The sequence below is a fragment of the Artibeus jamaicensis genome, unplaced genomic scaffold (genome assembly GCF_021234435.1).
Source record: "Artibeus jamaicensis isolate MK-2021 breed Jamaican fruit bat unplaced genomic scaffold, CSHL_Jam_final contig_466, whole genome shotgun sequence".
Taxonomy (NCBI): domain Eukaryota; kingdom Metazoa; phylum Chordata; class Mammalia; order Chiroptera; family Phyllostomidae; genus Artibeus; species Artibeus jamaicensis.
Window position 1 is genome coordinate 6944793 of NW_026521844.1, and position 24657 is coordinate 6969449.

Consider the following 24657-nt stretch of genomic DNA (forward strand, 5'->3'; position numbering starts at 1 on the left):
TGTACGAAAATCACTTTCTACCCATAAACTTTGTTGTAGTCTTTAAACAAAATCACATGTCTCAGAGGAAATTCAAATGCAAATTTATTTTATTTTTAAGTAATTTTTTTTGTTTTACTTTGTTCTTTCCATTACTGTTTAGCCCCCTTACACTCATCCCCCAGCAGTCACCACACTGTAGCCCATGGTCCTTTCCCCTTTTGCTCAGGCCCTCCACCCTTCACCCCACCCCCGAGAGCTGTCAGCCTGCTTTCTTGAGTCTGCCTCTGTCTTGCTTGTTAGTTCAGTTTGTTCATTGGATTCCACATATGAGTGAAGTCCTATGGTCAAATGTAAACTTACGCATGTTGGAATAGATTTTTAAAATATATGATATATTGTTAAGTGATTTAGTTTAATGATTCTGCATAATTATTTTTACCTATGAAAACAGTGGCTCTATTCATTGAGTTTAGAGAGCCTCGCATTGATTTATTTTGTGCAAATGTTTTTAAGCATGCCTAGGTACAATAAAAACTAAGTTACGGACATGACATTTATCCTGTCAATGAATTTGTATTGTGGGATAGTCTGAATGAGTTATGATAAATGACTTTGAATCAGGACAATCTCAACAGAGAAGAGATTTATATATACTTTTTCAAACTTACGTAAACAGTACATACTAAAAACTTTTAATTGCAAAACTAGTATTTCTGTAGACACTGCTTAAATTTCCAGACACCTGAGTATTTTTCTAGTGACTAGCTAAATTATTATACTTAGTAGATTATCTCACATATCTGAATATTTTATGCTGTGTCTTTGATATGAAACTAATGTTAGCAGGTGAACACATTTACCTTGTACATGTAATTACATGCTAGCATCAGAATCACTTGTGGACATAGTTTTTAGACAGAGGTGCCTGACCATCATTCTCAGGAATTCAGAGTCAGTCATTCTAATGGGGCCCTGGTGTATATATTTTGGTGGATCTTTCTAGGTGATTCTGATGTGCATTATTTTTGATTTATCATCAAAAAGATGATAAATGTTCTTTTGAGTAGCAAACAATTTACCTAATAACCACATATATGGCACTTATTTTTAGATATAATTTTATTAACTTTAAGTAATTTATTAAAATACAAACAGAAAATTTATGTACACTTGTAAAGGGCAACTTTTTAATAGTATTTGTGGTACTTAAATCCATAAATGAATTATGGTTGTTTTATGGCCATTTAAATTTAGATCTTCTAATGTAATCGAATCACTGAAAGGTAAGAGTCTCTACTGTTTTAAGTGCCTTCTCATGAGTTTGAAGTTTATTTCAATACTGGGAGTGTCAGGATACTATGGTTCAGTTCATAAAAATAAACTGTTACAAAGGTTTTTGAGGATTTAAAATGAGGTGATGTCTCAGCTCTCAAGCAAAATTGTGTAATGTAGGCATTTTCCCCTAAGAGTCAAAACTCATTTCTCTCCTAAAAAAATGTGAAAGAGTGGATTTCACTTAACTTCATGGTCAATTTAAAATAATAAAATGCCTTTCAGAACCTGATTTACTGGTACAAAATCAGTTTGTGGCTTTGGTTCAGCTGCGTAATGTAATTGAGTGGGGAGGGGATCACAAAGGGCTCTTTATTTCTAAATGGTCAGATCCTGGTATAGAGTCTGACCATTTGCTGATGCTATGCATTGAAACTATATTTAAGTAATATTAACTTTCAAAGATGAAAAATCAAGGTTATTACCCTCATGGTAGAGGACACTGATAATGTTGGATTTATTTTAAATCCCCTTTCCTGTTACAGTTTGGACAGCAGGCACGTCTTGCTGAAGGGACATCATACAGAATACAGGGCATGGTTACTACTCCACGGGTCGTTTTTGTGTGGAAACTGAGTCCAAGTGCTGCTGTCCGCCACACCCGTGTCTTTGGACATTGCCAAAGATCACCCTGTGATTAATAATCCCTTAGCGGAGTTTAAATTAAGGATTATATTGCAGTTCAGAAATATTTATTTTCTGAAAATAAATTTCTATCACAAATGTTATTATCCAATTCAATGAAATAACCAATAATTTTCTTTTAAGAATATTTTTCTTTCAAATCATGCTATTTGTGATCTCATGTTGTCAAGGACTAATTAATATTCATATTAAGTACAAGATCAGTGTGCTAATTTTCTCTCTTTGTTGATAGATTACCATATTATAGGCTGAGTAAAATCCTATGATAATTCCTATGTTTAGTTACATTTTTATTTTATTTTTATTGTTTCCCTCTTATTTTATTTTTTATTAGTAACCGACTCCTTTATTATATGTTTCCCATTACCACCTATTTCCCTTACAGCACCCTCCCCCCAGCAGCCCCCACACCGCTGTCCACGCCCACGCGTCCTTTTTCCTTTCCGCTCCGTCGCTCCGCCCCCAGCCCTGCCCACTAGCTGTCATCTGCTCTCCACTTGTGAGTCTGTCTTTGCTTTAATAACCATGCTTATGCAAGGTACTCCATTCAGAAGCTCTGTCTCTTTAAAACACCTGCTTCTTGGTTTTGATAGAAAAGGTAACGTGACTTTGATGGCACCAGGTCACTTTATTCCAGAGAACTGTTGAAGTATGTGACTAGGCTCAGAGTTTTCTCCTTGTCTTCGTGTTGGGCTATCTGGCCATTTAACATCACACCTAGCCCACAGTGGGGATGCAAATGCCGAATGCTGCTAGGTGAGCTCTTGTCCTTTATCCAGATACACACAGCTCTTTCTTATGTTCTTTTTTTAATGCCGGTGATATGGGCTGATAGCAACTAGTGTCTTCAAGCAAAAATTTAGACTCACCATCTGTAATGCTTTAAAAGTATATGTGAAAGTGAAAGAGGGCTTCACAGTCCAGCTAACACTAGGCCTGCCTGAAGCATCCTTCAGAACTAGATCCTAGGGAAAGTAGACTTTGAAACTCCCCACACTGGGTTCATAAGAGAACTGAACTATGTCTAAAACCACCATACTATGTTGATCTTTACATTAACTTAAATAATTTCCCACCTTAACTTTCACTGTGTTCTTCTGACAGGTTTGGTGTTTGGGCAATGAAACTCGTTACCACATAAACAAGACTGTAGACGGTTCCACCTTTTCTGTGGTCATTCCCTCTCTGGTTCCCGGGATCCGATACAGCGTGGAGGTGGCGGCCAGCACGGGGGCGGGGCCTGGCGTGAAGAGCGAGCCACAGTTCATCCAGTTAGGTGAGTGCCGGCGCAAGTCCGGTGTGAGAGTATCTGTCCCTCGTCCCTTTGGCTTATTTCCCCTCCCCTCCCCTTCCCTCCCCTCCCCTCCCCTCCCCTCCCCTCCCCTCCCCTCCCACCCTCCCCTCCCCTCCCCTCCCCTCCCCCCCCCTCCCCTCCCCTCCCCTCCCCTCCCCTCCCCTCCCCTCCCCTCCCCTCTTTTTAAATGTGGTGGAACTGCTGTGGCAAGCTGAATAAAATATGGAATGTGGCAATGTAGCTACAATATGATGGTGTTGGCTTTAATATATATAACAATTGAACTTAAATGTATCCAAGCACATCTCTAAATGACTTTTGAAGCAGAAGTCTGTCGTGCTGTGTCATCCTAATCCTGTCCGATTAAATTATTTCCATCTTGTCAACAAATACAATTCATTGAGCACCAAAGGTACTTTGGTGAACAAGAAAGACACAGTCTTCACCTTCATAGAAATTACGGTTGTTTGGGTCAAAATAAAACAAACGTTCAGTCAAAACTTATACCAGGTATTAGAAGTTTATTGCAATAATATTGTAACTTATATTCAGCATTTTTCTGGCTGTTTAAAATTATAACTGCTTTTCATAATAAAAAGTAGATTGAGATGTCAAAGTGCATTGGAATATGGTTATATGGTAATTATTTATAAAGTTAAATATAGTGTGTGCTTCAAAAGTTAGATGAGTAAACAAAAACTGACAGAGAATCCTTCATTACAAAAATCCACAATAGACAATGCGGTATGAACATAAGATACAACTTTGGAAGTGGGTACCAGTAAAATCTAAGCCATACAGTAACAAAACAGCAAAATGCTATTCTACTTATTTATATTTTTAGAGAGAGAGAGAAACATTGATTTGTTGTTCCAGTTACTTATTCATTGGTTGGTGTTTGCCCTGATCAGGGATGGGACCTGCAATGTAGGTGTATCAGGACAACTCTCACCAACAGAGCTCCTCAGCCAGGGAAGATAGTATTGTAAATAAAAACTGGGGAAAAAGGGGTCAGATAGTGAGAGGAAACATTTAAATTATGAGACATAATTTGATTGTTTCATAATCGTCTCATTGTCTCATAATTAAATTACGAGACATGCCAAGAAGTACATAGTCAACTTTGTGTGTGTTTGTTCCAGATCAGGAGTTAAACATTAGTAATATTTTATGTCAGTTGCTAATTTATGAAAAGCATCAGATATATGAATCTTTATACTTAAATAAATACATAGTATTTTTGCATGTTGATAATTTGACAGTCTAGAAATTATTTCAAAACAAAATTAAACATTTGGCTCTGAATAAACTTTATTGCTACACGTCAGGAAGTTTATGGAAACTGTTATTCATGTTTCATTGTTAAGACCATGCCAGCTGCTGTAGAAGACACATTTGCAGAACTCCTGTGGGATAACATAGTGAAGTGCCCCTGAGGGCCATTGGCTGGGAGGAGGAACTCTGTTCCCAGCAGACAGGGAGGGGCACGTTCTGATGCAGCTCACCCTCTTTAACACAGGGCTTCCAAGGTGGACACTGAGAGAGCAGAAAGGAGGTATTGAGGCATATAGTTTGCGGGAGGGTTTGATGGTGCCCGTGGCTCCTGCCCAGAACTCAGTCCTGTGATTACCAACAGATGGACGGGAACATCACAAAATGCCATCCCTCGTTAGGGAATACCTCCCAATAACTCCGGGCTCCGAGGGTCCCAGTCAGACCTTTAGGGCAAACAGTCGTGGCCACAGTTTGCTTTCTGGGTTACACTTTACATTTAGCACACTTTTAAGTGGTGCTTATATATACAACTTTTAAGTGAAAATAGCTTCGCGGTTTATTTTTGGTTCATTTGTTACAAAATTTCACTCAATATACAGGGTCACAGTGTTCTATAAGTTGAGGGGAGCAGTTCAGCATAGACATTTTTATTCAGTTGCCCAGTTTTGGGAAACATCAGTATTAACTTGTTAAAATTGAAATTATAAATTACATTGTGATAACCCTGGATATTGTTGATGTTATTTACCTATTTTTATATAGCATGTGGTTTCTAATCCTGGGTTTTCAAAAATAAATGTAAGAAAAGGGGCATGTCAATTTTATTTATTCAAGATTTAAATTGTGGGATTTAAAGGTCAGATGAGTTTTCCTGAATTATAAATGCATTCCTGTTTTTTTCCGTACCTCAATGTAGCCTCGGCTGCAGTGAGACAAGGATGGAAACAGAGGGAGTGTTTCATTCACCACCCACACCACATTGTACTCTGTTAAGCCCTTCTGGTCGCAGGCACAGGACCTCTCTTGTCTGTCTCCATCAAATCGGAAGCTACCCACCTTCCCCTTGCACAAATATCCATGAAATCTGTAAACCCAGCAGACATAAAGCATGTATTAGGGATAAAAAGAATAGGTGTGCTTGGCCAACTTTCAGAAGATGAAGTGCTCTTAGGAGAACCATAGATAAAAGGGTCTGGAACAGGAAATAAAACTTCCAGTCAACAAACAGTTGAAGGCAGATGACGACTTGTGAAAATGGGTTTTTCAGCCTTGACCCTCCATAGAATGAAATCTGAAATTCTGTTCAAGAAAGAAAGGCAAATAAATAAAAACCACACACAACACGAGTAGCAATTTAGCCATTTTGCAGAGAAGCCGGCGCTGTTTTTTTCCTAAGGCCGTCTCCTAAACCATGGAGTTCCGCTGCTTTTCCCTGCCAGTGCCCGATCGGGGTGCAGTGACATTTAATAAGGAAAAGTAATCTGTGGGATGTTTCTTTCTGTTTGGGAAATGTTATTCATACATGACGAGTTATACCCATTATTTTCTTGAACAAAGAAGGATTTTTAGAGTGGAATGAATGTTTCTATTTTAAAGCAGGTTGTGCTAGCAGAGCATTATCAGACAAAAACGATTGAACACTTGTCAGAAAGCCCCATCCCAAAGAAGGGGGCAGTCACCCTCCTGTCTCACCAGACATAGGGAGGAGCACACAACGGCAGGAGCACGCACAGGAGCGCTGCCCGCTGGCCTTCCCCAGGGTGGGCATCACCAGGTGCTGGCGATGGAGGGTGTTGCTCCGGCAACACAGTGGTAGCTTCCCATTGGCTGCAGAGGACCAGGCGGCGCTGTGTGACTTGATGAAATGGTGGGGCTTGAAACACGAATATCTCAGTAGGTTTGAACGTAAATGTAAAACAAATGAATTTTATGAGCCATAAATTCCACGTTTAACTCTTGAATCAAAATAGCTATCAGAAAACATAAGCTTTTTATAATATTCATAAAACCTGATCATTCCTGTCCATATTTAATCTTTCTATATTTATTGTTGACCATGGTTATTGTTTCAAAAGAAAGATTATAGTTCTTCCAGTGGTAACATTACTGTAATTTTTCATTGTTTTTTTTCTATAATCTTGAATTTTATAGGGCCTCCCGAACATAGATTCAAATGATTTGTTTCTAAGGCAGTTTCCAATGCGTGTGTGTGGGCAGGGGGGGACGCAAGACACAACGCATTTTTTTCAATAACTACCTTACACAGGAAATACAATTTCATTAGTTACCTTTTTTTTTTAAAGAACATATAATTGAGGGTTTCTACACACGTCCGAGAACGTATATATTATTTTTTATACTTATTTGGGATCTTTATCTGTATATTTGCATTAAGATATTTCATTTCTTAGAATTGCATTTTTACTTACAGCACTTTCCCCTAAAACTTACCAGTAATCTAAGCAATAAGTTGCAGAGTTTTCTCCAATAAAAAATAGAAATCCTGTTCATTTGCCTGTCTTAAAATGTATTTCATAAAATTATATCACATTTGTTTTGAATTAAAATAAATAAAATGAACATAATTTTGCTGAAAATCTCATGAATTGTTTTAGCTAAAAATGCTGGTGTAGCACATTGAAAGACAGAAGCCCTTGTCCAAAAATGAACAAAATAATGGTGTTAGTTTTATATAACGTAAGCCATGAGTTCATCATTTACTGAGTTTCAGAACCAAATTAATCAAATGACGGCCTTTCAGACTCCCACGGAAACCCCGTGTCCCCCGAGGACCAAGTCAGTCTTGCTCAGCAGATCTCGGAGGTGGTGAAGCAGCCGGCCTTCATCGCAGGGATCGGGGCCGCCTGCTGGATCATCCTCATGGTCTTCAGCATCTGGCTCTACCGGCACCGGAAGAAGAGAAACGGGCTGACAAGCACCTATGCCGGTATCAGAAAAGGTATTAGCTTTCCTACGTTTTTCGTACTTTACTGTGTTGACACAAATCTTGATGTTCATCTGTGACTCCAAGTTGTATAGGATTATATAGGTCCTGTATTAAATTATTTTAATACATAAAGATTTTCAAAAGTGCTTTTATTTTATTGTGATAATCTACATATGAACTCGCATTGAGTAGCAATGCTGCAAATACGGCACATCAGCCTGGGGCTCAGTTCCTTTACAACACCTTTCTCCCAGGTACATCCACCCTTGGGTGTTCCGCAATTCCCCCGTTCTCTTAGGGAATGATTTTTTTTTTTTTTTTTTTGCTTTATGTTCCCAAGCAAACTTTTTGATCTCCTGTCATAGAAATTACAAAAACAAGCTTCAAACTCTTCCACACAGCTTTGAGGTGGCATTGTTGCTGTTGTGAAGCTAAAGAGATTATTTGTATAGTCTCATTTTTATGATTATTTATTAAATAGTCATTTCTTTTTAAAACATTTTTATTGTTATTCTATTACAGATGGCCCAGTTTTTCCTTCTTTGCCCACCCTCCCACCCCGTGTTCCCACAGTCATTCCCACACTGGGTCTAGTCCCTTCCCCTTCTTTCCACCATCGTCCCTCCCCCCTCCCCCCGGATGCATCGGTCTTCAGTGAATACGAATTGCATGACCGAATGAGGTCCTTTAGGTTGAAGAGAGAAGAGATTCAGTAGTTATTTTATTGCTATATTGCTATAAAGTTGTAGAGTTGACTATGTCTATGCTGTTAATTGGTGATGGTGACTTTGTTACAAATATGTTTACAGTTTTAGAAGATAAAGTTTACTTGCCTGCAATTGTTTACAATGTTTTGGATGAATGAAATATGCCGAGGTGTTTTAGACACCTTGGCCACACAGCTGGGAAGTCTGCAGATTGACAATCTGTATTTTTCATTCTCTCAGGTGATTTGTTAATCCTCTCACACAGATAATCTCCCCCTACCCTCAAGTGCATTGATCAGTTCTGGACCTCAGACCTGGGCTGTGAGGGAGACAACTCTGAGTCCCAGTTTTCAGGGGACAGTCCCAATTTATGTCTTAGCACAAGTAAATTTCCGTAGTGCTCCTTTACTCTAAAAATTGCTCTGCTTTGTATGACAAATTATATATCCCCCTACTCAGAAGGCCTTGACTTTAAGTTCAGACAACACTTTTGCTTTGCCACAATGCAAATTTAAAGAGGATTATCAAAGACACATCCCCACCCTTACCATCACGCTGAAAAAAAATAAAAGGAAATGTCTGCCTATTTTCTCAATGAACATGTCTTGGCCAAGTCATTTCCCTGACCAATGAAATGGCAAAGCAAGAGTTTGCAGTGCCGGTTGGAACACCCCTGTATACTTAGGACGCCGTCTGCAGTGGCAGACTGGAGTCCGAGAATCTCGGTCACCCAGGGTCTTGGCAAGAAAGAGGCAACACGCAGCCTCGTCACCCCTGCTGTAGAAGTGAGTCGGTGTGCGCCGGACCTGTGGCCGCACAGCAGCCCCTTCTGCGCACACCTTGCCCTTGGCATTATCACCCCCCGATGTTTTCTTTTTCAGGTCTGTGCCCACTCTGGAGATGAAGTAAAATGTCAGTGAAATGAAAAATGAGGGCTTAGATGTTACCACAAAGAGCACTGGAGCTCATTATGTACACAAAGTAGAACAATGTCAGGCAACATGTTACCGTAAAATAACCTTTGTCTGAGAAACAATGCAGTCAGAAGGGGTTTGTGGGTGCCTGTGCTGTGGAGCTGGGGAAGAACAGAGGGGAGTGTTGGGTGTTGTGTTTTAAAATCTGATTCGAATAAGGAAAAAGTTGCTAATTAGCATATAGATGTGGAGTCTCTTGAATTCTGCAGGAATCCTGTGTTTCTTATTGTCATAAAGGGCTGTAGCTGCGTAGTTACAACAATGTAATGCTCAATTGTCTTGAAATCTAAATATGTGACATGAAAACCTCTTCCTTTCTGAATTTTTTTCCTTTACTAATGTCCTTTCAGCATGCTGGCAAATGCCTAGTGCCCTTTCTGCAAAACCTATTAAACTAATACCATTGTCCTTTTAACTGGCTTTTGTTTAAGCAGAACTCATAGAACATAATTACAAATGTAATTGGTGAGCTTTGGATTCTGCTTTCTTCATTTTGTCTTGTCGGCACTTTTTCATAATTCTGTTTCTATGAAATTTTTTTTAAAGTGCACCCTGAAATCTTAAATTGTCCACGTCAGAAACGAGAGTAATTACAGAAAAAAGGAAGTGAAGTATTTTTAAAAATGAATGTAGAAGAGCCAGTTAGCCTAGAAACAGTCAAGTCAGACGGTGACTGGGTAGTGATGAGCCTCCCCCCCCACACACATTTATCTGCAGACGTCTCCTCCACGAGAACTCCAGGGACCCCCTCCACATACACTCACTCAGGGTCCCCACATTGCTCGGTAAACAGTGTGTTATATTATTGGAAGCTTTGGAATTAATTTGTTCATGTGTATGCTGTAAAAATCTCACTCAGGCCGACCTCCTTTCATCTCCTCAGTTCCTTAAACCAGGGTGGCAGTGAGCTGGGAGTACTGACAAGGACCTCTCCCATTTTCCTTGTGTCCTTGTGACTGCAAATGAATGTTCAAGCACTCTGTTCTCGCCTGAATAGCTTTACTTTCCAATGCGCCTTATTCATTCCTTTATTTATTTATTTATTTGTGGAGACTTGTTACTCCGGCTCTGACTCTTTGAATGTAGCTACAGTACGTGGACTCTGTGAAAAGACCTTACTCAAAGGAAACAATACATTCTTCAGACAGGGACTGCCATGCTGCAAGCGAAGGCCAGTGCATAAATCAGGTGCACGCACTGAGGTTTCTGTTTTTGTTCTGTCCGCTATGCCCAGAGATAAAATGGTTTGCTAAGCCGTGACCACGGTGCAGGCTGCTGTCGCCTTCCACCGTTTATCCCCCAAAGGTCAAATCCTACAGTCAGTTTCAAATGGGAATGGAAAAAAATACATTTGGGGGCAGCTTTTTCATCCACGTTAGCTAGTCAGTATTATAGTTTGTATATTTTAAGGCTTTCTTAAAAGCAAACTGTAGTCTTCAGGAGGTAACGTAGGTTCCCTTGCTTTCCTCAGCAGGCAGTGTGAAGAGCTCGGAAAATAAGTCAGCCTCCATCCTCTATGAATTACGTGGAGTAGGCGCTGGTGTTATCCACCACCCAGGAATGGGGGAAGCTAGGAAAAATGGGGGAGGCAAGGCTGCTACTTTTGAGGTCTGCAGTTCAATTTCAGGCATTATTGATTAGATTAAGATTTATTACTACAGAGAGAAGGTTTGCAGAGGGGTGTTATTGTTCTATTGTTTAGCTTCCAGATTGTGGCATTATAAAAAATGCTCACCCTGCTCCTACAAAGCCTCTAAACATGACTAAAATAGAGAAATTAAAGTTTAAAACTCCCCATTTCTTCTGTCCACTCACGAATTGATGATAAAAATGCAGCATTGCACTGTTCATAAAATAAGGTGTCGGGTATGGGAAGGAGTTCAGTTTTACAGTTCCCTTTGTTCCAGTTCTACCTTCCTTCCTTGCTTTCCTTCCGTCCTTCCCTTTTTTTCTGTCTGTCTTCCTTTCTTTTCTTCCCATCTGCCTTTCTTCCTTTCTGTCATGTTTTCTTCCCCTTTCTCTCTCCTCCCCTCAATCTGTCTCTGTCTCTTAATGATGAATATTTAAGTATCTATTAGTCTCCTTTAATAAGCATTTACTTTCAGATTTCTAGATAAGGTTCTGGATAATACTTGTTTAAGACCCTGATAATACTTGTTTAAGAATCCATCATCCCGTACGTGGAAATGATTTATAGTAGAGGAACCCCGTTTGTCCTGAAGCCCTGAGCTGACTGCTTTTCCAAATGCAGGGTCATTCACGGGCTAACCCAGCAGTTTCCCTCCATGCTAGAGAATGTCAGACACTTCAAAATGGTACTTGTAGAGACAAGCTTCTCTTTTTAACCTCAGATTTATTTTTATTCATATATCAGAATGTCAGAACTACTGGCTTAGTTATTTACATTTGTTTTATGTTCAGCTGTCTGCTTGATTTATACTAATGTGATATGTTCCCTTTCTCTCTTCAGCTTAATAACTGGTTTATATTTTGTTTTGATTTTTCAGTCCCGTCTTTTACCTTCACACCAACAGGTATATATTTGCACTTACCCTCCTCCTTTCCTTTGTTAATATGGCATGTGTTGTACTATTGTGTTTCTGTTTTTATTTCATTTTCTGCAGTAAGTTGGGGGAAAGGACTTAAATAGAATACAATACTTCATTTACTCATGTCAGGCATGCATTTGTAGCAGAAATGGTTGGTGCTGCTTTTCACCCATTTAATGCAGTTATTTATTCACACTCCACATTTCGCATTAGCCTTGTATGCATGTGTTTCATTAGATAGACACACTGTGTCTGCCCGTGGCATGATTTAACACGTTAATGATCTTATCGATTATTTCATACCTGGCAGTGCATTTTCCCCTTAACTTAAGCTTTCAGGTTTTCCAACAAAAATTTCTCTCCCTTTCAATTCTCTGTTCATAGAATCAACATTCTCGAAGGTAACCAAAATCACCGAGCACATGTGAAGATAAAACTTTTCATTTTCCCAAGTCAGAAACCTAACGTTCTGTTCTATTTGGTTTCTTTCAAAGTGGGTCCTCTTCTTTCCCATCGTTCTAGCAAAAGATACACCTGTGGCGTTGCCTCCTCATTTCTAATCCAGTTACTGTAATCACTGCAGGCAGTTATCTCTCCTTAACAGACTCCCAGTTTGGAGTTCTTCTAAGTCGAAGAATTTGGCAGCTTTTAGAAACACATTTCTTCTCAGAAAATGTGTCTGTATTTGCAGAAAAGCTAATCTTCTTAACCCCTCGCCTATGTGCAAATCTTGTTTTGTTATGGCTAAATTTTTATACCCATAATTTATTAAGCTGAAGAATGCTTTCAAGAGCATTAAAATATGTCTTTTACTCTATATGCATAGCTGATGAAAGTCTAATGAGAAGAGTTTCTATAAGCCACGATAAAAAAACAGGCTGCATTAATTGATAGTCACAACTTGGCACGCATACACATCTTTGTGTGTGGAGAGAGAGAAGGTTTAGCGTTTATCTGTGTCTTACTGGTACTCATGGAAAAATAGTCTAGTAGGGACTTTCCTCCAAATTTAAGATTCCACTTAGATAAATTCATGAAGTCATGTGATCTTAATAATGAACTCAAATATAAATCTGTGTGAGTGTGTGACAGTTATATTTAATAAAAGTGTACTGAAGTTTGCCTTTGCTTAGTTTTCAACCTTGTGGGTACATTTATAAATAGATTAACATATATAATTCTATAAAATGATAAAAATACTAGTTGAATCAGACATCTGCTACTTCCTATGATGATTTTTGTATTGCTTCTAAGTAGAAAGGGAGAATGCATTCTGACTTAGAAAGATGCTCATAAATGTATTAGCTTTTGATGTACAAATTTAAACATGTCTATTAATTTTCTCTTTTTTTGTGACATTCTAGTAACTTATCAGAGAGGAGGCGAAGCTGTGAGCAGTGGAGGGAGGTAATTATCTTGCTTGTTTTGTAGATCCCAAGGGGAATCCCAGATATTCCTTCTTGTATTTCATGATGACATCACTACTTTTGCTTAAAAGGTTTAATTTAAAGGTGGAATTGGTTCAGATCTTACAGAAATACTCCATTCTGCTATGCTGGGACACCCACCTTGTTTACACACAAATATAGTTGAGCGGAGCTGTTGCAGCTCAGTCAACCACCACCAGAGGGCGAACTTTAACCAGGAAAGACAGACTTGCTGATTTAGCAGATGATTAAAAGGACTTAAAGTAATTAAGTGATGGCATTTATGAAGATTAAGAAATATAGCTAGTTAACAGATACTATCAAAGAAAAAGTGTTCATTTGAAAACCTGCTGAAGACAGCATTTGCTAGTAAATTGTAGGTTATGTTTGTTCTTGTTATGAATTCAGCATAGTTAGCTGTCCATTTGCAGGGAAATATGTTGAAATAAAAGAAATCTAGGTAGTTTATTAACACAGAGCTTTTGTTTCTCTCATTAAAATGAACCTCAATCCTATATTTATGATTTTTCATTAGTTATTATTCAGTGAATTTTAATATATTTACAGGGAATCACAAATTGCTGAGACAGGAGGCTTACAGGGGCTGAAATAAGCTATAAGTTATATGAGCCAGTCTTTGGGATTTTCTACAATAACTTGATTTAAAAAAAAAAAGTAACATATAGGTTAAAGTATAAGAAAAAAATCTTCCAACCAAAATCATTTTATAATTCAAGTTCAATTAACTTATTGGTTGTCTTGCTCTGTACAGATGGATAATGTGGTTGTACTGGAAAAGACAAAAATGAGTGAGATACTGTTCCTGAATGCAAGGACCCTACGGTCTGATATGAAATTGCTGAATTTAGCATATGACAAAGCATGATTGAAAAGGAAACGTCGACTACCTTGGCCCATTGCTGTACATATATGGCGGCAAGCGCTAATCTTTCCTTCCCTGCAGCTAGCTTTCTGTTTTCCTGCCTGTGAAACAAAGCCAGACTCTGAAAGATCCAAGAGCTAGGGAGGTCTTCCTACAGAATAAATCCACTTGATTCAGGAATTAAACCAGGGTGTGTTTTTGCATCCAGGGGATTTCCATCTAAATCATAGTCCAGACATCCATGAAACAGCTTCTGGCATAAGAGCATTCTCCCATGAATAAATCTGCAATGCCTGATTATATAACCACCTCCGTACCTGTGTACAGTCTTGACTGCAGAGTTCAGTTTTCTCATGAATCAAAGCACATGAAAGTGCTTATTGAGCAGCTTCTGTATTTCAGCACTAGCCTCTCTGTGCACGGACACAGGCACAGATGCGCACCCTCGCACCCACACACATGCACAGTCCCAGTCCGGTTTCTGCTGGGATGGAATTTGCAACCTCAACAGACCCGATTATCAAATCAGAATAATGGCAGGAGCTCACAGGTACCAAATGGTAGTTTCTGTGGCAAGGCTGGAAAATTACGAAGTTCCTAAAATATTTATCCATCTCGAAAAGCTCACTATATCACCATACAAAATTAACCTCTGAACCTAAAAATAGAGCAGCAGTGAAACTGGTTTATTTCAAATATCAAATGGAAATCATCTCTTTTTTGAACCAAATGAAACGTGAAAAGATGCAGAAATGTTACAGAGACAGCAGTTAAGAGGTTTGATTCAGTGCTCAGAATGAGTTAGTTATAGAGACAATTTTAAGTTTATCAACCAAACATATTTATTGAATACCTACACATGACAGGCACTGTTCTAGTTGTTCAAGATGCCTCAGTGAAGAAAGTCAGTGAAATTCCTGTCTGCATGAACCTTACACATAGTGGAGGAGATAGGACGTAAATAATAAACATTAAAAACAAACTCTTGTACTAGCAGTTGAGTGATACGGGAAAGCAGAACAGGATATGGGGGTCAGGAGGGCTTAGGAGGAGGTCCTGCTTTCTAGCGGTGGTGAGCGTGTGCACGTGTGTGTGCTCTATGAGCCGGTGTGCGAACGAGCAGTGAGCCGCACTCCCACACTCATTTCTCTCATGTCCGGCCTGTGGACACCGGCTTCCCTCAGGCATCTCAGGCTCTGTGAGCCCTCGCTGAACCCCCAGCCCCGTTTGGTTAGTGGCACCTGAGTCAGAATGCTCCCGTCATGCCCCTCCCTCTTCTGTTACCGCTTTTCGTTGATGTTGTTTTACCGCCTGCGCTATCACTACTTCCTTTCGCTGGTTCTCTCCTTCCTAATCTGTTACAAAAGCTCTCAGCAGTCCTGCCTTCATCTGTCCTTATTTATACTATTTCCTGTGAATCCCTTTGCCTCTTGGAGCCAGAATGGTTTTTGAAATGCATATGATCTTGTGTCTGAGTGGCTGAACATCCCATTTTCAGTAGAACCTGCCATATTTAAAACATCAAATCCAAATTCAGCACAGCACAGCACAGGCCGTCCACAACTCCTGGGCTTTGCAGGTCCTCTTCACCCCTCTGTGTGCCGCAGCCTACGCTCCACCTGCCGTCCGCCAGTGTTGCATTCTCCTATGTATGTTCTCACCACATCAGCCTGGCCTGTGTCTCCCTGCACGTACACGCTCACTGAGTTTCACATGCGACATCGTCCATGAACATTTTTGTGCTGGGTAAATACCACAGTTAAATACCTAATATGAGGTCATGCAATTTTGTTTATATCAGGGGTCAGCAAATTATGGTGCTTGAACCAAATCCAGTTTAGTATGTAAAACTTTGCAAGAATACAGCCAAATTCATTTGTTTACAGATTGTCTGTGACTGCTTTTCCACTACAGTGGCAGGGTTGAGTAGTTGCAACAGAAAATACATGGTCTGCAAAGCCTAACAGAGTTCCTGTCTGATCCGTTACAGGAACAGTTTGCCAGCTCCTGATCTGGTTGATTGCCCCTCACAGTCAATTTTCAGATGCAGGAGGGTAATGGCTGAATAATATATTAATAATTAAATGCATGACTTTTTGTAATGCAATATTTAATATATTAGATTACTTCAATATCAATACATGTATTATTGATCTTTGAGAGATAATCATCCAAAAGTGTCTAAAGAAGGAAGGAGGGAGTTATTGCAAAAAAAAAAAAAAGAATGTCAGTGGACTTATGTTCAGTCCTTGATGGCTTTAGAGAAAACCTGAGGTGCTGTATATCTCCCTGCAGTAAAGGAGAAGATTTAGCTGGACATCTCTTCCAGTCTTCATTATTATAAATTCAGCTATTCCCACAGAAGTACAGGTGAGGATTATGGTCGGCAAAGAGACTTCTTCTCAACTTGAAAAAAGGAAGGACTTATTATATCATCCAGAGGAGAATATTGGAAATATAAAGTAGCTGTTCTAATTCATTTGTTTTCCTTACCTTAGTCATCCCCGTCACCTCTTCAAAAAAAAAAAAAAACTACTTACAACCAAAACCAGAGCATAAACCAGGAATAAGCAAAGAAAGTCTGAAAAGGGAGTAGAGAAATCAGCCTAATGGGGTGAAAAAATGCCAACACCACATTTCCTGGCAATGGGAGATGAGAAGTAACTGAGCTCAGGACTTGCTTCTCTTTAAATATTGGCCAAGCTGAGGTCTGTCCTTCCCTTCTTCCTGACCTCAAAACTCTGTCAGGTCACCAATGGTAAGAGGGGACAGCCTTCGGGGGTCACTGTCAGGCCCCCTCACCATTTTCTCCAGCCTGTGGGTCCTGTAATATTTTATTTTGTGATGTAGGTGTTCAAATAGGTGTGGGGTCTTGTGTTTCTTTGTTTTGATTTTGAGTAAGTGATCACAGTACACAGAGTAGAAAAAGGCACAGAGAAATTGAAGGTAACTGCCACACAATTATTGAAGTGCCTTTGCCCTCTTTTCCTTTGTGACATAACTCTGGCCCCTTAATATAAATGAGATGATCAATATTGTCCTTTTGAAGACAGGAAAGAAATAGGCAAAACTCAAGAATGTTAGCCTGAAAACATAAAAAGTAACATGACAGTATATTATATGATAACATATAATACTTTAGACACATCAATCGCTGTAACTAGCACTGTGTTTTGCTTCTACTTCATTTCATATTGATGAGTAGCTAAATATGTTTTATGCACACTAGACCATATTAAATGCATAAACATAGTCCGTGAGATTGTTAGTTTAAAGAGACCTCATAGCACCTTTATCAGAGTAGCTGCATATGATCTTGACTTCCTTAAAGACCTCTGAAATACCCACATGACATTTTAAGATTTATATGAGCTGGTAATCTTGGTTAACTTTCTTCCCTAAATAATTAACATTCCAAATGCAAGTCCAAACTGAGAACCAGGATGTGAGTTGTTAATCCTACTTCCTGTTGGAAATCACCCATCAATATGAAAAGTGCTTTCAGCCTATGATGATATCAAAACATTAGCTTTCAAAGTGTCTTTATTAGGGAATCATAATAGCATAAAAATTTCATCTTTTCCTTTTGAAACATGTAAGACAAGCTGTGGAAAATATGCACTTGACCCATCTTCAAACATACCATAATATCTCTGCAGTGTCAAATATGGAGATTTATTTTTAATAACTTCTACAGTGATAATACATATGGTTTAAGTTCAAGAGAAAATAAAATAAGGAGAGCAAAAGATGAATGGAAGCAGACTTTCTATAACTAACATTTAGTTCCAAGGTCCCAGATATCTGTGATGTAGCTTGCATTTAATATTTTAAATTTCAACCGTTCAACAGCATTGCTCTTCAGAGAATGTTTTTATCAATAATTTTAATAGGAAGTTTGCTCCATTTTAACAGCTTTACGGCAAATTTCAGGACTCCAGACATCTTCCTCACTCTTTTATTAAGAATGTTTGATGGCTTGAACACATTTTAGCATACTCCGGTGTATGTTTATAGCATCTCAGATTAGAGTGCAGATTCTAGATCCCCACTGCTTGAGTTTGAATCCCACCTCTACCATTCGCTCAGTTATTATAACCATGTACGTGTTTCTTAACTTCTCTCAGGTGTCTCGGTTTCCTCATCTGTAAAATTTGGATTAATAATAGTAACTATCTTGTAGAAATTTTGTGAGGTTAAATGAGTTGATACTTTTTAAGACCTCAGAACAATGCCTCACACATTGTTAGCAAAGAGTAAAGATTCATTTTATTACATATATACACATATATTTATAAGTAGATATATAAGGTGTAAATGCATATTCTTCACTTGAAGTGAATCAGTCCTCAAACATCCATCATTTGCATAGTGAATTTTCTCAGTTGAGTGTGTCAGAATAGGAATCCTGGAGAGTGTCATGTCAGGTTCTTGCTTCCCAGGTAAATGAGAAGCATGGCTATTACACTTAAACAAAACAAAACAAAACAAAAAAGAAAGAAGGAAAAAGAAACCCTGCAGAAAACCTTTGCGGAACCGGGAGTCCCAGTCTATTTGCTGTGGGTCCGGCAGCATATGGTGCATCGTCACCTGCTGCTGAGGTACCAGACAGTCAGTGTGGGAAAAGGACATCAGGAATATCTTCCTTGGACTCCATTTAGCATCTCAGGCACTGGTGGTCCAAGGCTCCCATTAATAATTGCTGATGTGCTTTGCATTCTCAACACACAGTGAAAGATAATTAACATCTGTTGTGTTAAAACAAACAAATGAACAAACAGAAAACCATAAGCATTAATATTTTTTATAGTGAACATCTTTGTTTTACCAGCTTTAATTTGGTAGTTTCCCTTTGTGTGTATAGGGATTTATGCATTTTACATTGTCCCCATCGGAATATAATGATAAGCTTAAAGAACTGTGCACTGAAACAGCGATAAGGCTCTCTGTGAAATGTCACAGAGCTCCAAGCCCACTATTTCTGAAATACCATTTTGAAGAAAAGGATGAAAATGTTCTTACTGTGATCCATTGTCTAAGTGAGGAGCTTGTTCCATTTGTTTAAGTTGTGAGAAGAATCGTGATTTTTTAAGCGGACAAAAATGAAGAAATGTACACTCTTAACTATGGTATTCTTTAAGTTACTGAAACACTAAAAAAAAAAGATGTATCCACAGTTTTAGATTCCATGAAGTTTAGTCACTATGACTAAAGGTGGAGTAGAGCATTGCAAATGACATAGCACTTTAAGTCTGTTTATCAAGTTGCAGTGATATAAACTGAGGCACAGCCCAGAATAGTCTGTTACAGTTGTTGTGTGTATGAAGTAAAAGGAATAATAATGCCATTCAGTATAGTTGACCAAATTATGGGTGAGAATAATGGAGTTAAGAATTCGTTGGAATTCTGAATAAGAAATATTATTTGCTTACTGTGTATTTTTTTTCCTTAGGCCAGGACTTCTCAACATCAGTGAACCTGCTGCACAGCCCTGGCTGGCGGACACGTGGCCTAACACCGGCAATAACCACAACGACTGCTCCATCAACTGCTGCACGGCCGGCAGTGGGAACAGCGACAGCAACCTGGCCACCTACAGTCGCCCAGGTTAGAGGCCCAGGACGTACTGACAAACTCATGCACTGTACGGAACTAGGCATAAGGGGATGAGTTTCTTTTCCTCTCTCTATGTTGGAAAGGAAACTTTGATGAACATTTTCATGCAGTGTTGACTCTTGTTTAGCAGTCTGGCCTGCTTACTTTTTCCATCCTCTTATCTCCACACCTCACTCTCTCACAGAAATGTTCCCCACTAGGTAATGGGAGAATGGAACATATAGACTCCAGAATATTAAACAAATTAGGAAAAATGAAATCATGTAAGAGTTTTCTTCTTTATAAGAATGTACTTGAAAATTTTAATTGCTATCATTTAACTCTTTTCCAGATTTGGAGAATAAAACATCAAAATGTCAATAAATCTATAATTTGAATGAGCCAAATTCTTTCATAGCAGTAATAATGACAATTGTGCAACAATAATAAAAATTTTAAAGTAACTGTAATTTAAAATCACATTTTAATAGTATAGATATAAATCCTGAGGATGTAAATATACAAACATGCGTATCTTTTGCAGATGTGTACACATACATTTATTTTGTACTTTGTGGTTTTGGTTCAGAAATATGTGTAAGTAAATTACTTCCTAGCATTTCATGCCAAAACATGGATATATAGTATGCAGTTTTGGAAGGAATTAAGAAAAAATTGCAAATGATTTTTATTACTTAAATAACCTTCAACATTCAGGAAATATTAAAAGAATCATAAGGAATCAGACTATATGACTATGGAAGTAAAATATCCCATAGAATTAAGTAACAGGAAAATAAAAGATGGCATCTAAGATGTTATGTATACTGTCAAGAATAATCATAGTGTAATCAGTAATTCTAACCTTGAAAGAAGTCCCACTGGATATGGATGTGAATATAACATGTCCATATGACCACGCCTATGTTCTCCAGAGATTCATCCACATTCTAGTTGTCCACGCAGAGAGATGCTCATATAATTATAAATAAAGAGAAGACTATGCAGAGCTTTATTGGAGAGGGAAAAAAATGACAATACTCATTTAAATGTATATGTAGAGCTTTGTGTTCAATACGGTAGCCTCTGGCTATAGGCGGCTGTTTGAATTTAAATTAAATGAAGTATAATTTGAAATTCAGTTCTTCATTCGTACTAGCTACGGTCAAGTGTGCAGTAGCCTCATGCGGCTAGTGGCTACTGCAGTGAACAATGCAGAATAGAACATGTCCGTCATCTCAGAAAGTTCTATTGAACAGCACTCAATTAGAAAGAAAGACTGCAGGAGAAAAATGAGATTGCCAAATCTATATGACCTTTAATAATGTGTCTTAACCACTATTACACAAAACTTAATACCTAGAAATTAGAAATTAGAATTACTAAAGCCCAGATGAATCAAATATTGCTGCTCCCTGGTCATGTATTATTGAAATAGTAAGTATTTGAATTCAGTATTATAGAGAAGTTGCAAATTTCCTTAAGATTATATTCATGTTAACATCTATAATAGCAACCGTGTCAACATATTTTTAAGCTATGCAGTTGAAAACCAACCTTCAAGGAGTCCTATTAATGCTGCTGCCACTGTGAACTACTACATGAATAACATAATGGTATTTTTTACCATTGTAACTTCACCAATGTTTTATGTCAAAATGTTTCCAATTTAAATTATGATTTTACTTTTCCTGCTCTTTTAATATATTTAACTGAAGGATTTAAATATTTATATATACCAGTTATTCCACTCTCAAATATTTCAATGAAGGGAAAATGAGTAGGAAATTGAGTTAGTGGACATAACAGATTCAGGCATTCAGGCATTATTTAATTAAATTACCCTGGTTACTTATGATTCATTTTACCATCAATATTGTCATTCTTGGGGTGTTTTTATAAAACCGTGAAAAAATGAGGAATACCTTTCCCTTATGATGACTACTGTTGTGACCAAGAGAAGAGCTAATAGAAATTTCCCAAGCACTATCTATTGTCATTCCTCTGTCCTCATATCTTTTGAGTAGATGCACTTTATAAAATATTTAAATCTCATATTCTTTGATAGGAGGGTAGAGGTGGGTTTTTTAAATTATTTTCTTTGCTTGGATTCTGAACTTATATGATTTGTTCTGTTGCTTCAGTCGCTAACCAGTGGCTTCAAATAGTTCAATAACTCCAGACTAGAAAATTCAAACTTGGCACATAAAGATACTCATATATTTTATTTTGGTGCAATTTCTATTAATGGGGTTGTTAAACATTATCTTAAAGTTGGGCAAATTATTTGTTACCTAGCACCAGTAAAAGTTCAAATTAGTGTCTGTATAAATTCTGGGTGTCCTTTCTTATATCCTTTGTTTTTAATTGTTTTCTTTAGAAAGTACATGTAAATACTTGGCCCTCTTCATTGATCTTATTTGAGCCTATTTGTTCTTTACATAACAATTTTACTGTGACTCACAAAGCTACTTACAAAGAAATTTAAAACAAATAACCATGGAGAATGACTTTTTCCTTTTCCTCTCCATTACACATAGCTGATTGTATAGCAAATTATAACAACCAACTGGATAACAAACAAACCAATCTGATGCTCCCTGAGTCAACTGTTTATGGTGATGTGGACCTTAGTAACAAAATCAATGAGATGAAAACCTTCAATAGCCCAAATCTGAAGGATGGGCGTTTTGTCAATCCATCAGGGCAGCCCACTCCGTACGCCACCACCCAGCTCATCCAGTCAAACCTCAGCAACAACATGAACAACGGCAGCGGGGACTCCAGCGAGAAGCACTGGAAGCCGCCAGGACAGCAGAAACAAGAAGTGGCACCCATTCAGTACAACATCATGGAGCAAAACAAACTGAACAAAGGTGAAGAGCTTTGTCTTCCTCCCCATCCTTTTCTGTACCGTCCCCGTAACTCTCCCGCCCTGTGTGCCAAAACTTGTCCGGCACTAGTAAGTGAAGCCTGCCTTTTGTTACCGAGGTTTTCTTATTTCTTTGGGCTCAAAGTTTCCAGTGTCAAAGAGTTAATTAGCACAACAATAACCTTGGAAATTGATTTGAAAATAAATATAACTATTTCCAAATGGTTTTGAGATTAATTTAAATTTAATCGTAGGTGAGGGATTGCTTAGGACAGACAATCTTTTATTCATAAGGCAGATGTACAACTGTCACAATACCTCACAATTTAAATAAATAGACTATCCCATTTTTCCACTCAAGAATGGAAGATAATTGCTTCTATATGGTCATATAAATGAATGGCATTTTTTATATCAAGCTGAAGAAAAATAATTACATTGAACCAGAGAAGTGGTTCAATTTGTCGTATCTCTCCCGCCTCATGTGGCTGCTAAGACTCGCTGCACTGTATGATTTTAGAACCTGAGTTTCTTTGGTTGACCTGATTGAAGTCTGTCAGGATAGAACCTGAAATAAATTGAGTTTAGTGTTCACTTGTCGCAGCAGAATGGTATTTTTATGGCCAGAGGGGAATGTTTCTCCATTGTAATGTGTGTGAGTTTGAAGAGACTGGGATTTGATTTCTTTGTAGCCCTTCAGGCTAGTGCTTTAATAACATGATTTGCAAAGATATACCATAAAGAAAAAAGAGATTGCTCTAAATCGAATAGATTTGAGTAATTTTCTACAAGTGTCCAGGTAAAAGATAAATATTATTGTAGATAATTAGAGACATAGATTTATTTTAGTTAGGCTTGAGTTGGGACCTCTTTTTTCAAAAAGAATCAAACAGATTACAGTTAAGATTACAAAAGATAGCTTAAGCCCGCTATTTTGTTTGATTAAGTTAGTGTTGTATGTTTTAATTTAATAATCCATTCATCTTGCTTTTTTCCCAGTGTAAGAAAACACTTGATTGGCATAATCCAATTCAATAAATATTTATTAAGACTCTTGGACAAGTTCATGACAAAATCTGACAAAGATGAATAGGGCTGTTCTGTAATCATAGTGTTCACGGTGGAAATTCAGAATGTCCTTATGTTATTCCTACAGGGTATGTGGCTTCACTGTGAACTTGGGAAAGGTCTGGCAGTCCTCTGCACAGATATTTCAGAGCTTTCATTTATTGTTTATAGTGCTCGTAAACAGCCTTGGTAGGTCAAAATATAATAAAGGCCTGGCATGGAACTAGACTGGCAGATTATTACTCATTACATTCCAGTGGCAAATTTATCATTTGGATTTTGCCTTCTGCCTCTGTGGCAGATGGAAATACTTTGTTTTCTTATCATGGATATGTTTTTATTAGATATAATCTTGCCAACAAGTTTTAGTTTTTTTTAACTTATTTATGATTCAAATATATGGTATTTTTCTGATTTCTTATTGTTAAAATGATTTTGTTACGATATTTTGTTACTAAAAGATAAGAAGTTAAGCAACTCTGATTTCTGTCATAGCTGATTTATAAGTAATTTAAAGAGAAGAAATAGTCTCTCATAGGATCTGTTCACATCTACGTTAGTCTAATTCATGTAAAGAAGAAGATGCAAAGAATTTGTATTTTATAAATTTTAGAGGAGACATGTTTGAATGTCTTTATTTTTTCTTGACTTTTCCTCTGGAATACTTAGGTACATCTTAGCAAGTGATCAACATGATGATGTAAAGGTTAATTGTTGGTAAATGATTGGAACACCAAAGAGAAAATAAATGTTTAATTTTTTTATCCAAAATGTCTAGATTACCGAGCAAATGACACAATTCCTCCAACTATCCCATACAACCAGTCATACGACCAGAATACAGGAGGGTCCTACAGTTCCGACCGGGGCAGTAGTACATCTGGTAAGTAAGGAGTCAGCATCTCCTTGCAAAAGGTGGTGCATTCCAAGGTTATGAATTGAATGCTAATGAACTGATGTGTGAATATGACGTGTCTGTCACTTTATAGCATTTTAATCATCCAGGCACGAGTCTTGTCTCTGCATTTGGAGGAATGTTCACTCACTAAACCGTTTTATGTTCTGTTTGGTAACAAAGATTGAGGATCTCATATTCCTCCTTGTTGA

At 38.0% G+C, this 24657-nt stretch overlaps 1 protein-coding gene across 5 annotated transcripts in view; it reads left to right on the plus strand.

Annotated features, from left to right (window-relative positions):
- Positions 1-24657, plus strand: part of ROBO1 (roundabout guidance receptor 1) — a 407976-nt gene that overhangs the window by 347691 nt on the left and 35628 nt on the right. For 2 of the 5 annotated variants that reach the window (XM_053667254.1, XM_053667256.1), the window contains exons 16-22: positions 3064-3235; positions 7290-7487; positions 11664-11690; positions 13070-13112; positions 19468-19622; positions 22151-22486; positions 24329-24433. In XM_053667254.1, coding sequence (XP_053523229.1) covers positions 3064-3235; positions 7290-7487; positions 11664-11690; positions 13070-13112; positions 19468-19622; positions 22151-22486; positions 24329-24433 — 1036 coding nt within the window. The remainder of the gene's footprint in view (positions 1-3063; positions 3236-7289; positions 7488-11663; positions 11691-13069; positions 13113-19467; positions 19623-22150; positions 22487-24328; positions 24434-24657) is intronic. The other 3 variants (XM_053667258.1, XM_053667255.1, XM_053667259.1) reach the window with 3 other exon arrangements.